This window comes from Elephantulus edwardii, unplaced genomic scaffold, assembly GCF_000299155.1.
Source record: "Elephantulus edwardii isolate Elephantulus edwardi_28Jun2011 unplaced genomic scaffold, EleEdw1.0 scaffold00007, whole genome shotgun sequence".
Classification (NCBI taxonomy): domain Eukaryota; kingdom Metazoa; phylum Chordata; class Mammalia; order Macroscelidea; family Macroscelididae; genus Elephantulus; species Elephantulus edwardii.
Window position 1 is genome coordinate 126,141 of NW_006399757.1, and position 14,967 is coordinate 141,107.

The following is a 14,967-nucleotide window of genomic DNA, read 5'->3' on the forward strand; positions in this document are numbered from 1 at the left end:
TGAGAGCGAAACAAGCCACTGTAGGAATGTTGGAAGAGTTTGTAAGCATTGATCCCAAATTTTTAATTGTACTGAAACAGATATAAACTTGTATAGTACTAAATGAAGTTGATTTATTGGACAATTCAATGACTAGTTAAAGATAGTTAGGGACTGTTAGTTTAAGGACATAACTGAAGACCAAAACTTGAACTAAAATTATGCTATCTAGTGTATTTATGTGCGTGTGTGATGTTAGTTAGGAATTCCAGATTGTGTCAGAAACATTTTTTTTCTCTGTTACCAAAGACCAGAATTATAACTGAGTCTTCTTGACTTTTAACTTTTTAATACATTTTATTTGCTATATTGCCAAGTTTTTTGAAAAGAAAGTACATAGTAATGGACTAAACATATATTCATAACATATAAATAAAAGGTATCAGACATTTATTCTCTTTTTTTTTATTACAGATGAACTTCTAGTCTTGCTTTGAAAAAGCCATTTGTGTAATTCTTGCCTGTGAATAATTTCTTGATAGACCTGTTGTGAGGATCACCAACGAAGTATGCCATTTGAGAGTTCCTTTTCTTGACCAAATACCGATGATTAGAGGAGAGTGTGGTTTTATATATATTTTTTAACATTATGAACATTGGTTTTCACTTCTGAAGTAAAAATGTTGAAAACTGAGTCTTCAGGTGAACGAACCACTCTGAGAAGTGCCTCTCCTCACAGGAATGCATATAGAACTGAATTCCAGGCACTGAAAAGCACCTTTGACAAACCCAAGTCAGATGGGGAACAAAAAACAAAAGAAGGCGAGGACTCCCAGCAGAGCAGAGGGAGGAAATATGACTCCAATGTCAACAGGATTAAAAATCTATTTATGCAGATGGGTATGGAACCCAATGAGAATACTGCAGTTATTGCCAAAACCAGGGGGAAAGGTAGACCTTCCTCTCCTCAGAGAAGAATGAAGCCCAAAGAGTTTCTGGAGAAAACAGATGGCTCAGTTGTTAAGTTGGAGTCCTCGGTTTCAGAACGAATTAGTCGATTTGACACAATGTACGATGGCCCCTCATATTCCAAGTTCACAGAAACTCGGAAGATGTTTGAGAGAAGTGTACATGGATCGGGACAAAACAACGCTATACCCCAAAGAAAGAGGAGAAGGCTGGAGGGAGCGAACCTCAGGATGAGTGGGGTGGGTCCAAGTCCAACCGGGGCAGTACGGATTCCCTGGACAGTCTTAGCTCCAGGACAGAGGCTGTCTCCCCAACTGTGAGTCAGTTGAGTGCAGTGTTTGAGAACTCGGATGCTCCCAGTGCTGGTGTTTCAGAGAAGGCTGAAGGTGGTGAAGAGTACTCAGTGACTGGGCATTACCCACTGAATTTGCCATCTACTGTTACACATCTTGACACTTTTGGTCACCTTAAGGATCCAAATTCTTGGTCTCCTTCAAACAAACAAGATGATGATGGAGAGGATGCTCAAAAGAGCAATACAACTCCAACACCAACAGTGGCTTCTAAAGGTACCCTAGTCTCAATGCCTAGTGAAGGGATACAGCAGATAAAGGAAGCTGAGGACTCTATATCTAGCCAGGAGATTCCAGAGAGAATAGTTAAAGATGTACCCGAAGAGTCTTTTGCTGAAAATAAGGCAACACCGGAGTCTGAAATTCCTTCACCACACAATGAACCTATAAAAGATGCTGAAGCTAATGTGGTTGGGAGTGAGGCAGCAAAGAAAGAGAGAAAAGAACTTGGAGGTGGTGATTTCACATCTAGTGATGCCTCTGGATCAAGTTATGGAAAAGAAGTACCTGAAGATGTAAATAATTTTGAGGGTTCCCATGTTTATGTGCACAGTGACTATAATGTGTATAGGGTAAGATCCAGGTATAATTCAGACTGGGGTGAGACTGGCACTGAACAGGATGAACAGGAAGATAGTGATGAAAACAATTACTATCAACCTGATATGGAATATTCAGAAATCATTGGATTGCCTGAAGAAGACGACATCCCAGCAAATAGGAAAATTAAATTCAGTAGTGATCCAATTAAGGTAAGTATTTTTTCTTGGTTCTTATTATTTGGGCCTAATTATACACACATTAGGTTTGACTTGAAGTTGTAAGGAATCAAGGTTGTTGATATGTCAGGGTTGTAAAGCGAGCTTGAAGGTTTATAGAGTTCGAGAGCTATCCATCAGATATCTTAGTATGTGCTTTATGGTTGCATAAACCAATAAAAATTGAGAGTCATATAAAATTTAAAGAAGTTTGGTAATTAAGAAAAATATGTAGTGGACTGGAGTATGAATAATGTGAAGACTGAAAACTGGGAATATTCCAGAAAGAATATTTTTACCTCCCTCTGAGTACCTGAAAATAATAAACTTTCCCAATTCTAAACACTGTAGATTATGAGTTAAAATGCACAATGGGAGATTAGGAAAATCTTTGACTACTCTGTTTACTTACTGTAAAAGAAAAAATTCCAGTTATCCCTTACTTAAGTATAAGTGGGTTGTTAGGAATGTTGGGAATTTTTTTAAAAAAGTATTGCTATTTGATGAAAAGTGAAAGTGATTTATAGAAATGTATTTAGCTGGCTTAAATACTTTAATTGAAAAGCTATTACTTTTAAACTGCTTTGAGTTCAGAATTTGTTATGTAGTTTTAAAATGAAACTTTGTGAAATTGATTTGTCATTCATGATTTATTTTTACCTCTTAAAAACTGGATAAATGCCAGTTGAATTCAGATACTATATTCTAATGAATTCACTCCCCTAACATTGTAGATCCTGTCTAAGAGTAGCACAAAAAAGTATATCCCCTGCGGGTGGTGGAATGTTGTTAGCTGATAATGGCTACGGGGATGGAAGTTGGTTGGTTATCAGAATCTTCTTGAAGTGAGTGCCTTTTCAAAGTTTACTTACCTACCATACCAGCTCAGCCCAATGTATGTAGAGGTATCTAGCTCAGCCCTGGCGCGTATCTAGGGGTGTCTGGAATATTGGTGTAGCAGGATGTGTAGTTTGAAACCATTTTCTAGGGGCTTTTAATGTTGACCTTTGATCGAGTTGATATCTTTTCCATTTTCTCCTTGAAATCCAAAACTATTGTGCTTGTGTTGTTTCTGTCTTAAGAAACTTCCATAGGAGACTCTAAAATATATACTTTATATGGGATTATTAAAGAGAAATTGGGTTTGCTTTAATGACAAGGTAGTATCTTGAAACTGATAATCTGTGGAGTTAGTTATAGGTAGTAACTGATGAACTTTCATTTTACTTGCTAAGACAAACTTTTGGGATGAGTTTGGGTACTGTGCTTAAACATACAGAAGTAACGTGGTTGCTGTGAAGCTAAACACTGTGACACTGATGTGTCAAATGTGATAATGGTTACCCATGGTGGACAGTGTTTGGTAGAGCTCCCCTATTAAATAAAACAAGCTTGGAAGCAGGAATAAATAGCTTGCCTCTGGAAACGCTATGAACCTGGAGAAAGGATGAAAGCCATGCAAGTGTCGAGGGCTTTCATTCATAGGGTCGCTATGAGTTGCCTAGGACTCGATGGCACTTAATGACAACAACAATGTTTAAACTATAAGATGTGAATCTTGTTTTAAAATAAACTCAGTATGTGTGCTGTGCTTACCACCTTCCTTAGTTATTCTGTCTTCCCGCTGTCTTTTTCTCTACCCCTTCCCTGCCTCAGCTGTAACTACAGTCTTCAGGCCTGGCCAGAGAGATCTCCTATATTTCACCATTCCTCTCAGTGTTGCCCTTAGAAGATCATCATCTTTTCCCTTAGGAAGAAAACAATAAGATTGCTTCACACTGAGTAAAGCAGGAGAAACTGAAATGAACTCTTCAAGGACTTTGTTAAACCCAGTGACTGACACCCTTGTAGTAGGATAGCAGTTTATGAAAATTTATCAAGTAGAACACTTCCCACTCGACCACATGGGATACCAGCCCTGTATTTGGGTTCTGTTTTTCACAGTAATATGTTAAATGGATTTGGTATTGAAATATGTCTTTTCATATGGGAATAAACCAGCTTCTTGGGTATGATATTTTGAAATGAAAATGATTATAGTTATTGTTAATTATAACAATACGCATCTTGCCACTTAATATTTATATAACAAAGACTGAAAATATATTACATGCATTCTAGTTTGGCATATTCATCAAGAGCATAGATTATAAGCATGAAATTTGTGAAACAGATAGCTAATGCACTGTGTTTTATTGGGCAGTTATGAAATGGATTAACTTTGCAAATAGAAGATGCACTCTTCGCCTTTTGAAAGGAAGATGACTATTACTCTCTCTTGTTGCTTCTATTGTTACAGAAGTGGATTTACCTGTAAACTTTCAGAGTTACTTGCACCTGGTGCTGATGGTAGTGGTTTTTAGATTACTCTCTAGTTAGGATTTTTGCCTCAGATGGTGGTAATATTTAAATCCATTAAGTATTATTGAGGGAGCTCTGGTGGCCTAGTGGCAAGAAGCTGTGCTGCAATCCCGAAGGCATGCAGTTTGAGGCCACCAGTTACTCTGTGTGAGAAGGATGGGCAGTTTACTCCCGTGTGATTAACTGCCTCTGAAAACCCGCTGGTTCCCACTCTATGGTACACAACAACAAATACAAAACAGGTGTTAATGAAGGCTTGTCATGTGTCTCTTTTTATTAGGAATTTGAATTAATTTATTCTTATGACTGTTGAGAATTTGCATTTCCACCATAGCTATTTTGAACTAGAGCCTACATTTTAACAAGACTCCTAGGTGATAGATAAGAATGTATACATAAGAGTTCTTATGTATGTATAACTATAAATATATATATATATATATATATATATAAATCATCTAGAGATCTGTTAAAATATAGATTTTGATAGTACATTTCGGGTTGAAATGAAAAGTCTCAGCAATCATTGAACTGAAATGTGGTTTTAAACCCTTATTTCTAGGCAGTGAACAGAAGACAAACATCTGTAAGGTATCTCCTCAGTGAGCTTATAGAGTTAATTCTGAAACACATATTCATATTACACAATATAAAGAGTAGTACTGAAATATCTCATATTGACTTGTTTTCTGTATGCTACAGATATTTTAACCGTACTTTGCTATGTTAAGTCAGAGTGAAAGGAATTTGGCATATCACCTAGAAGAGAGAATTCACTCAGCCACTCTGTGTGTTTCCAAGCTTTATGGAATACAAATTTCACTTCTAAATCTTTTTCCTTTGAAATTTAAACACATTTCCTCTTTCAGAGGTGATAACACATTACATGTAGAAATGAACTTTAAAACTTTTAAATGATTTCGTTGATATTCTTGTCTTTTTCTGTACTAGGTTAAATATTTTCAGCACCCTTAATCTTTCATTGTTGTTGTGTTGTAATCTTTCATTGTAGATCCCCTTTATCAGTCCTCTGTGTGAGCTTGTCCTGTTTTTGTAATCTATTTCTTCTATCACTCACACTCATTGTGGTGAGTTGGAACTGACTCATAGCTGATCTACCAGCAAGTTTTCAGAGGCTGTAAATTGCACAGGAAGGGTTTGCTCCTTTCTCTCTGTGGAATAGCTGGTGGGTTTGAACTGCCTGCCTTTGCATTGCAGCTTCCTACCATTGGCCTCCAGAACTCCCTGGTTCTTGTATGCTTTTGTTATATTCTGTCAAGTTGGAACCAACCCATAGCTGACCCTCCAATGAGTTTTGAGAGGCAGTAAGTCACTTGGAAGGATATTGCCCATCCTTCTCCAGAGGAGCAGCTGGTAGGTTTGAACCACGTGCCTTTGTGATTGAAGCACAACTTTTTTACCACTAGGCCACCAGAGCTCCCTGAGTGATTTAAATGGATATTTCCTTAAGATATCTTAGGTTTAGACCAAGTGATTTATTTTTTTTTTTTAGCATGGAGCTTATGTCACGTACTTAATTTTAAAAATGATAGGAAAACACAATTGTCAAGTAATTGAGAAAACGATGGCCTGGATTGGGCGCACCTTTGTGTCTAGACTGACATCATTTCTCTTCAGCACTCTGGAGAGAACCATGCTGCAGATTTTCCCAGTGTAGTTAATCTTTTGATTTCCTGACTGTGTTGATTGTGGATCTAAGCAAGCTGTAATTGCTAGCAACCTCAATCTCTTCTCCATCTATTATGGTGCTGCCAATTGGCCCAGTGGTGAGAATCTTTGTCTTCTTGATGTTGAACTACACTCCATATTAAAAACGACAGTCCTTAACATTGCAGCAGGTGCTTCAGGTCTTCTTCAGTTCTAGCAAGCAGGGTTGTGTAATCTGCATAATCCAAGCCATGGTTTTCTCATTAACTTGTTATGCTTCAGAAAGTTGGACAATGACTAAGGATGACAGAAGAAGAAGACGAGATGCCTACGAATTGTGGTGCTGGAGAAGAGTCTTGAACATAACTTGGACTGCCAAGAAAACAAATAGGTCTGTCTTGGAGAGGGTGAAATCAAGTCTCTCCTTGGAGGCTAGCGTTTTGAAGCTTGGTCTCACTTACTTTGGGCACATGGCCAGGAGAGGAGAAGGACATCATGCTTGGAAGGGTGGATGGACAGAGCAGGAGAGGAAAACCCCAGATGAGATGAATTGATACACTACCTGGGACAATTGTCGGAATTAGTGAGACTGGCTTAGGACAGGGAAGGGTTCAGAGCTATCCATAGGGTCGTTATGCATCACAGGCAACTTAACCAGTAATATTCTATGACAGGTTTGGAAGCAGAAGTGGCATCTACTTCCTAAACAACTTGACTCCGGAAATCTATGAACTTTGATAAATATCCATAGTTGTAGAGGGACTTCAGGCCTTGTGTTCATAGGGTCGCTATGTGTCGTGCTTGACTTGAAGGCAATCAACCACACCAGCTGTCCAGCATGTAGTATATAACTCCCATGTCTATCAATCTTTTTATTGTGATTTGAGTGAAAGTTTGCAGAGCAAATTGGTTTTCTACTCAGCCATTCATACTCATTTTGTTTTATGACATTCATTGCAATGCCAGCAATGTAACCTACTCTTCCCACTTCCTCTTTGTGACTGTCATTTTCAGCAGTTCTTTTATTTTCTCCCTAGCTGTTTTCTGATCTTTCTTTTTGGGCAAATGTTGTCTTTTTTTCTTTCGTGGTTGATTATTATTTTTTAAAATTTTTATTATTTTTTTTGTATGTGCCATCAAATTGCATCTGACTGGTACAGGAAGAGATTGTTCCTCCCTCTCCAGCAGAGTATCTGGTGGTTTTGAACTGGTGGTTGATTATTTTAAGGAGTGTCTCCGTGGTATTATTGCTCAACTTATAGACCTATCTTTTGTTTGGCTGAAAGTTGAGCCACAGGGATATCTTATGTCTTCTGGACACAATTGCTTCTTAAATCAATTTATAAATTTTAAAATAATTGTAAATTATAAAATAATTGTATAAAGTTTCATACTGTAATGGAATAGTAGCATAAATCAGTAAAACTATAGAAGAGTTGAGGTGGTAAACCATGCTGACTTCAGATACAAAATTATACCTTCATTTTCAGAAATTTCTCAAAATCAAGTAGTTGAATGAAAATAAAGTTGTTTTGGGTGAATCAAGCATTGAACAAATGAAAATTTTTCATTATTTTTATGTTAATTGAGAACATTTATTGAGCCCCTACTGTGTGTTGAGAAAGTGCAGATGTTAGAAATAAAAGGACTGGAGCTTATCAATTCAGGAACTGCTGGTCAGGGGCATGTGTTCAGACTCATTAAACAAGTTTCTCAGGCTTCTTTTCTTTGATGATCTTCCTAAGGCAAATCCTAGCTCATAAAGGAAGTTGTAGATGGATCCTTGGTTGTGGTGTCTTTATCTTTGAATTGCCGCTCTGAAAACACAGCATTGCTTAAGACTGTCTTATCTTAGCAGAAAGAGACTGCAGGGCTAATAGCTGAGCGTTATAGTCCTCTGTTTTTTCCTCAAAGTGTATGGAGTTTCACAAATTTGGAATTCCTAGGAGTATCAGTATGCTCCTATGAACTTTACACGGTAGTAGTTATTGAATGTGAATCTTTCATTCTTTGGTGTATTGTTGGGTACATGAGGCCTTTTTTTCAGAAATAGTATTCAGAAAAGAGCTCCTGTGAGAATCAGGTTTTTCTGTCTTTGTGGGGGCTTTTTGTTCTAGGTATATGTAAATAAGACTCACCTGGGAATCCTATTGAAATATAGATTATGATTCAGTGTATCTGTGGAAATGAACAAGGATTGAACTGGCATAAACATATTTGAAGCTCGCTGGCAGTGTTTGTTGTATACCTTTGAGTTGAAACCAATCCACAGCTGATCCTCCAGTGAGTTTTCAGAGGCAGTTAATCACACAGGATAGGATTGCCTGTCTTGCTCCCATGGTGCAGCTGGTGGATTCGACTGGATTGGCAGCACATCTCCTTACTACTAAGCCACCAGAGCTCCCCGATGAAATCACTAGTCCCACAGGTAATGGATCAGAAAATGTCACTAGCCAAATGAAAATAGACCAGTCCCTGTTTGTTAAATCCATTTAATACATGTAATGAAAAACAAGAGGTAACGCACTAAGGTATGAACTGAGTTGGAAGTGACTGTTTAAATTCTGAGCCCTGGTTATAAGGTGTGTTCATGTGTCCTTTCTGTTACAGCAGCTTTCTTTGTTGATAGTTGATGTAAAGACCAGAGTTAATGTTTGAGTAGTTCACACGCCAGTGATGCCCTGGAGCCAACATGGCAGTTTATCAACCAAGGAACCATTTGTATTGTTTGTGTTTCTTTGGCAGAACACATGTGGATTCAGAATAAGACTGAATTGGTTATGATCATGGGGTGGCTAATTTAGAGGTGTCATAGCTATTATCTCAGGGATGGTAAGATCATGACTGTATTTCCTGTCCTTTCTGTCTATAAATAAAACTTCTTTTATGCCGTATTTTGTATTATTTTTGGCACATTTAAATTTTGTTTGCTGCCACTGAGACAACTCTGCTTTTAGCTACTCTGTGTATAATGGGAATGGACTCTGATGTTCTGTAGAGTTTTCAGGATAATATTTTGGAAGTAGATTGCAAGACTTCTCTTCAAAAAACAATTTTTTTTTTATCTAGAAGCTCTGCAAAAACCTATTAAGCATAACATCAGCAACCAAGCCTGCACTGACATACAAGTAATGAGTGTGTTTGAGATAACTGCGTTGGAATTGAACCTGTGTTTCACACATAAGGTGAATTACACCACTGAGCCACTACAGTCTGTCTTTTTTTTCTCCCCCAATCACATATCTCTTTTATTTTTTTTTCTTCTATATTTTATTAATTTTCATAAACATTTACAGAGATTTTGGGTTTCCATTCATTCACCGCTGCACCATTCTCTCTACCCTCCTCCCAGTTTGTTCTTGTCCAAATGCCACAGTGCTTGTCAAAGCCAGTTCTGATTAATCTTCTTTGTCAGTGTGTCCTTTGCCATTCCCTATCACTCCTCCCTGAGAGAGACTTCACCCTGAGTCATAAGGAAAAGGGGATGGCGTATTCTCTTAGCTACTTCCTGCTGAAAAGGGACGCTGTGGGTTTCAGGGTGAAGATCTTCTCTCACTACTCTAAAGGGCCCCTTTGGCAGTAGGAAACACATAGACTATTATGGTGGTTGATTTTGGAATTTAGATGCACTCTTATTGATTGTGCTTGGCCATACATGTTCATATCCTTGAAGATGTATCATGGGGGTGTTGCAACCTAGAAGACACAGATTTGACTAACAAGTTATAAGTACATGAGTCCAAAAATTATGGAAAAGTAAAATAAAAGATTCTTTCATTGTTTTACAAACCCTCCCCCAGGTCCCCTCCACCATGTAGCCCTCGCTCTAGACTCCTGTGATGACAGAAATACCTAGTTACATATCTCTTTTAAACCGTTTTCTCCCTTCTCTGTTTCAGTGCAGTATACATTATTGAACACATCTTACTCAGTCTCTCCCCAACCCTGAGGTTAGTCCCATTCTACAACAGTGGCATCATGTAATATTTGTCCTTTTGTGACTGGGATATTTCACTTAGCATAATGTTCTCCAGAGTCAACCATTTTGAATAATATTGCATGAGTTCCTTGTTTTTTAATGCAGCATAGTATTCCATTGTGCAAATATACCACAGCTTCTCTAGGCCATTCGTTTGTTGATGGGACTACCGTCTGTCTTACCAGGCTATTCACTTATCTATTTTTAATACATCTGTTGAATTTTACCTTTTTCACAGTCTTTCATTCACATAATCTATACTTAACAGAGCCTCTGAGTGTTGCCTATATTTTATAGTTACCACTTTACTTACTCTGTAATTATTGCATCTTAAGAGTTTTTATCCATCTCATTTGATTTCTTGACATCAGCAGAATTTAAGTGAATCCTGATGGTACACTTAAATTGCTTAGTTGCTAAGTGGAAGAGTGGTGGTTCAAATTGTCCAGCAACTTTGCAGAAAAACACTGTGGCAATCTACTTCCATAAAGATTTGCAGCTTTGGAAGCCCTTTGGAGCAGTTCTCTTTTACGGAGTTGGTACAAGTCAGAATTGGTAGTGGTAGGCTGGTTTGGATAGAATTGAATATTGTCAAATTACATAAAAACTTAAATCATTTTATGTGGAGTAGAATGTGAGATTTTGTCTTTCCAACAAGTTTTCTTCTGATTCTCTCTATCTGGGGTATTCATTGGGTCTGCTTTTTTAGGAGAAGGGTTATTTTCTTTCTTCATAATAGCTGATATGGATTACTATTTTCTTGACATTATGCGAGTCTTGTCTTAGTGGATTTAGGTTGTTATAACTATAAAATTATCCAGGGTACAGCAATGTTTTGTGAAACACCTACATGTTTTTAGGCTGTGGGCCTGGCTGCAGTTTTCCCCCCAAAGTACCTGAATGAGCAAGGAAGGAACCTGTTGTTCCTTTCTAGGAGTGGCTTCTCACCTCTGTAGAGGGGCCCAGGACCTCCCTTTTGCCTGAGTTTAGGGGTCCCACATGGTCAGGCCAGATAGCAGTTTTTCCCCCCAAAGTACCCCAGGTAAGGGGTCCTACGTGGTCAAGCTAGACAGCAGTACCCCCTCCCCCCCCAAAAAAAAATAACTGTGGGAGCAGCACAGGCAATGTTGTCCCGTCACACATTTCCTGACATTGTGCACTTCCTGCCGTCCTCCAACAAGTTTTGGAGTAGTGCTGGTGCTCCTGGCTTTGAGTGGTAAGACTCTGAACTGCTGAATTCCCAGCTGTTTTCTGGCAGAATTTGTAGGATGTGTTCCTGTATTGTTCACCATTGTGAACCTGACATTGGCATATGAATTTGACACTATTGTTTTCTGGTTCCTTCTCAGGGAAGGCCTCAGAATGTTGGGGAGGTTTATATAACAATATTTTCCAGCAGAGGCTGGTATAGTAAATTGGTTGCTTGGAATAATATCTTCAAAGGTTAAGTAAGATGTAAACATAAGCATTAGGCACTTTCTGGATTACTAATTGGGTTATTATTCTTAAATTCATAAGGAGTTTGTGTCATAAAAATTTTCCTTTTAAGATTTTTCATGTGATTTGAGTTGTTGATTATGAAAGTACCAACACCTCAGAAGCCAAACTCATTGCCATTGAGTTGATTCAAATTTCTAGTGATTTTATAGGGTTTTTGAGGCTTTAAATCTTTATATAAGCAGATTCTTTATCTTTCTCATGCAGAGTCTCTGGTGGGTTCAAACCACTGACCTTTTTGTTAGTGTGTGACTTGGGGCCATTTTTATGAAAGCACCAGGGGAAATTCTTAATTTGTTCGACAAATTCCATTTCTTTGATTATTTTAAAAGCCTGAGTTAGTAAGCTAGAGAGGTTAAAAAAAATATCATATCAAGCTTGCTTTTGGTTGTATAACATTGATAGCATAACGATGAGATTAGATTTCTGTTTTAAGTGTTGATATTTTGTATTATGGTTTATAACCATGTAAATAAAATGTCAAACATTGTCATGTACTGTGTAAAATCAAATAATGAATGTGTATTGAATGAGCTCTTTCTCTCAAATCCATGTGATGTGCTAAGACTTTTCTTTTTAATTGTATAATAATAATTTTGAGTTTAAAAGGGATTTGCCTCAAAAAATTGTGTCTGTTGAAATTTTAGTCAGTTTTCAGATTATGAACAAGTTTTATTCCTAAATCTAAATTAGATTTGTTCTTAAGTTGAAAGGTTTAAATATTGTTTATGTCTGATGTCAGTCAAGTATTTGTTGGGAGAAAGATGGGCAATCTCCTCCTCACTGATTTTTGCTTCTGAAAGCTCTCTGGAGGGTCAACTATAAGTCACCTCCACTTGCTGGCAATGAGTTGCGAGAATATATGGTATATATAGTATACTGTCCTGTACATAAAATACATTAAAGAAACACTTCCATACACACTAAAACATCTTTGACATAGTAATACAGAAAGAATAATGCTTTGATTTGTATTGTAGGGTGTGTTGTAAATATATTACAAACCACTGTATGTATATACCTCAAATTTTTAACAGAATAGATTTTCTTGTTTGCTTGTAAATATGGTATGTTTGATGTTTGCGTCCTCGGGCCTTCTTGTAAGAAGGTTTAGAGTTTTTTCCTTTCACATCATATATTATCCTCCCTTCTACAATTGTCTCATAAATGAAGTTGGGATTAATAGACTTTAAGGGCAAAACTGCAAATTTGGAAGAAAATAACTTTCATAATGTTATTCATAGTGAGCTCTAATGGCCTACATCTAAGGAGCTGCTCAGCCAACCCGAAGGCAGGTAGTTTGAGTCCACCAGCTGTTCCATGTGATAGAAAAATGGGCAGTTTGTTCTGTGTGATTTACTGCCTCTAAAAACCCACTGGAAGGTCAAATATGAGTTTGTTTCAACTTTCAGCCTGTAAAAACGACAGCTTATTTTTTCATTATTGAACATTGAGAGAGCTCCTTAAATTAGTTTTATTTAAAGTTTCTAGTATATTCTTTAGTAGGAGTTATTTTTGTTATTTTGTTTCATCACTATGATTCTTATTTTGAACAATAAGAATACTTTAAATTATGCTTCCTAACATTTATTTTCTTCCTAATAACTTTAAAAAGATGTTTCCCTGTTTCTAGTTTATTTACTTTGGTTGTGACACAGAAACTTAGAGATAAAAAGTACTTAAAGGTTATCTCGTGTCATTATTTCAGCCCTTCAGTAACATATTCCTGACAGATGAGCATTCAGTTCTGCTTGAATGATTTCCATCTTTGGACATCAATTGCTTTATAAGGAAAGAGGAAAGAGGGACATACTTTTGGGGGTGTGTGTGTGTTTGTGTGTATTTTGCATACAATATAAAATTAATGCAAAGTATGTGGTTTGCTGTTGTTTACCCTCCACTCAGAACTGAGCCACAGCTGACCTTCTGATGGGATTTCAGAGGCAGTAAATTATAGGGGAGTAGTTGCCCTTGTTTCTACCTCAGAGCAGCTAGTGGATTCAAATCTCTTGCCTTTGGGATTGCTGCACAGCTACTTTACCTCTAGACCTCTTTACCTCTAGACTAGTTGGAGACCCTGTGAGGGAAAGATAAGGACACTTGTATAACTAGAGCGTCCTTTAATCCTCTAAAAAAGCCTCATTGTCAATGAATTAGAACCAATTCTTAGCTGACCCTCCAGTGGTTTTTGAAGAGATTGTAAATCTTGCAAGAGGAGATTTCCTATCTTTTTCTAATCCTTTGGTGGATTTGAACTGCCAGAGAGGAACTATATTTGAGTTAGCTGTGCAGCTCCCTATGTTACCAGAGTAGTTTTAAAAATGTTCACAATTGAATACATTATATTAGTATTTTTAAATACATTAGTAGTTTAAAACATATATCGGTCATTATATTAGTATACTGTGTTATTGTTAGGGTCATCGAGTTGAGTACAACTCATAGCAATGCTGTCTGAACACAAATCTGAACCCTGACCTGTCCTGTGCCATCCTCTTTATCTCTAATGTACTTGAGCCCATTGCTGCAGCTGCTAGTGCATCTGATTGAGGGGCTTCTTCTCTTCCTCTGACCCTCCACTTTTCTAAGCTTATTGACAAATTACTATCAGGATATCCTTCCAGAACATTTCCACTCCTCTGAAAAGAAGCCCTATGCATGTTAACAAGCACTGTCAGATTCCCTTTCCCCTCCTTTTATCATTGGCAACCACTAAGCTCTTCTCTCTTGTCTTTATGAATTTGCCTATGCTGCTTGGACCAGGAGGCAGTTGTTAGACCAGAGCAAGGAAACACTTCATGGTTCAAAATTGGGAAGGGCGTACGCCAGGGATGTGTCCTATCTCCATACCTTTTCAACCTGTATGCAGAACAGATTATCTAGGAGGCTGTGCTCTATGAGGAAAAATGTGGGGTCAAGATTGGTGGATGATTTATCAACAATTTGCGTTATGCAGATGACACAGTGCTGCTTCCTGAAACTGAGGAGGACCTGAAGCACCTGCTGTAGAGGGTCAAGGACTGCAGCCTCCAATATGTATTGAGGCTCAACGTCAAGAAGACAAAGATTCTCACCACTGGACCAATTCGCTGCATCAGGATGGGTGGTGAAGAGATTGAGTTTGTTCACAGCTTTAGTTTGCTTGGCTCCACAGTCAACACTCTTGGCACCAGTAGCCAGGAAATTAAAAGGCGCATTGCCGTGGAAAAGTCTGCTGTTAAGGACCTCTCCAAAGTACTGAAGACCAGTGGTGTCTCTCTGGAGACTAAGGTGCATCTGATACAGGCCATGGTCTTTGCAATCACTTGTTATGCATCAGAGAGTTGGACAATGACCAAGGAGGATAGAGGGAGAATTGATGCCTTTGAGCTGTGGTGCTGGAGAAGAGTATTGAGAGTACCAT

At 37.9% G+C, this 14,967-nt stretch overlaps 1 protein-coding gene across 1 annotated transcript in view; it reads left to right on the plus strand.

Annotated features, from left to right (window-relative positions):
* The first annotated feature begins 635 nt into the window (after window positions 1-635).
* PPP1R9A (protein phosphatase 1, regulatory subunit 9A) overlaps window positions 636-14,967 on the plus strand; it is a 347,596-nt gene continuing 333,264 nt past the window's right edge. The window contains 2 exon segments of the mRNA XM_006880217.1: window positions 636-1,128; window positions 1,131-2,053. Of these exon segments, the coding sequence (XP_006880279.1) occupies window positions 660-1,128; window positions 1,131-2,053 (1,392 nt within the window). The 5' untranslated portion in view covers window positions 636-659.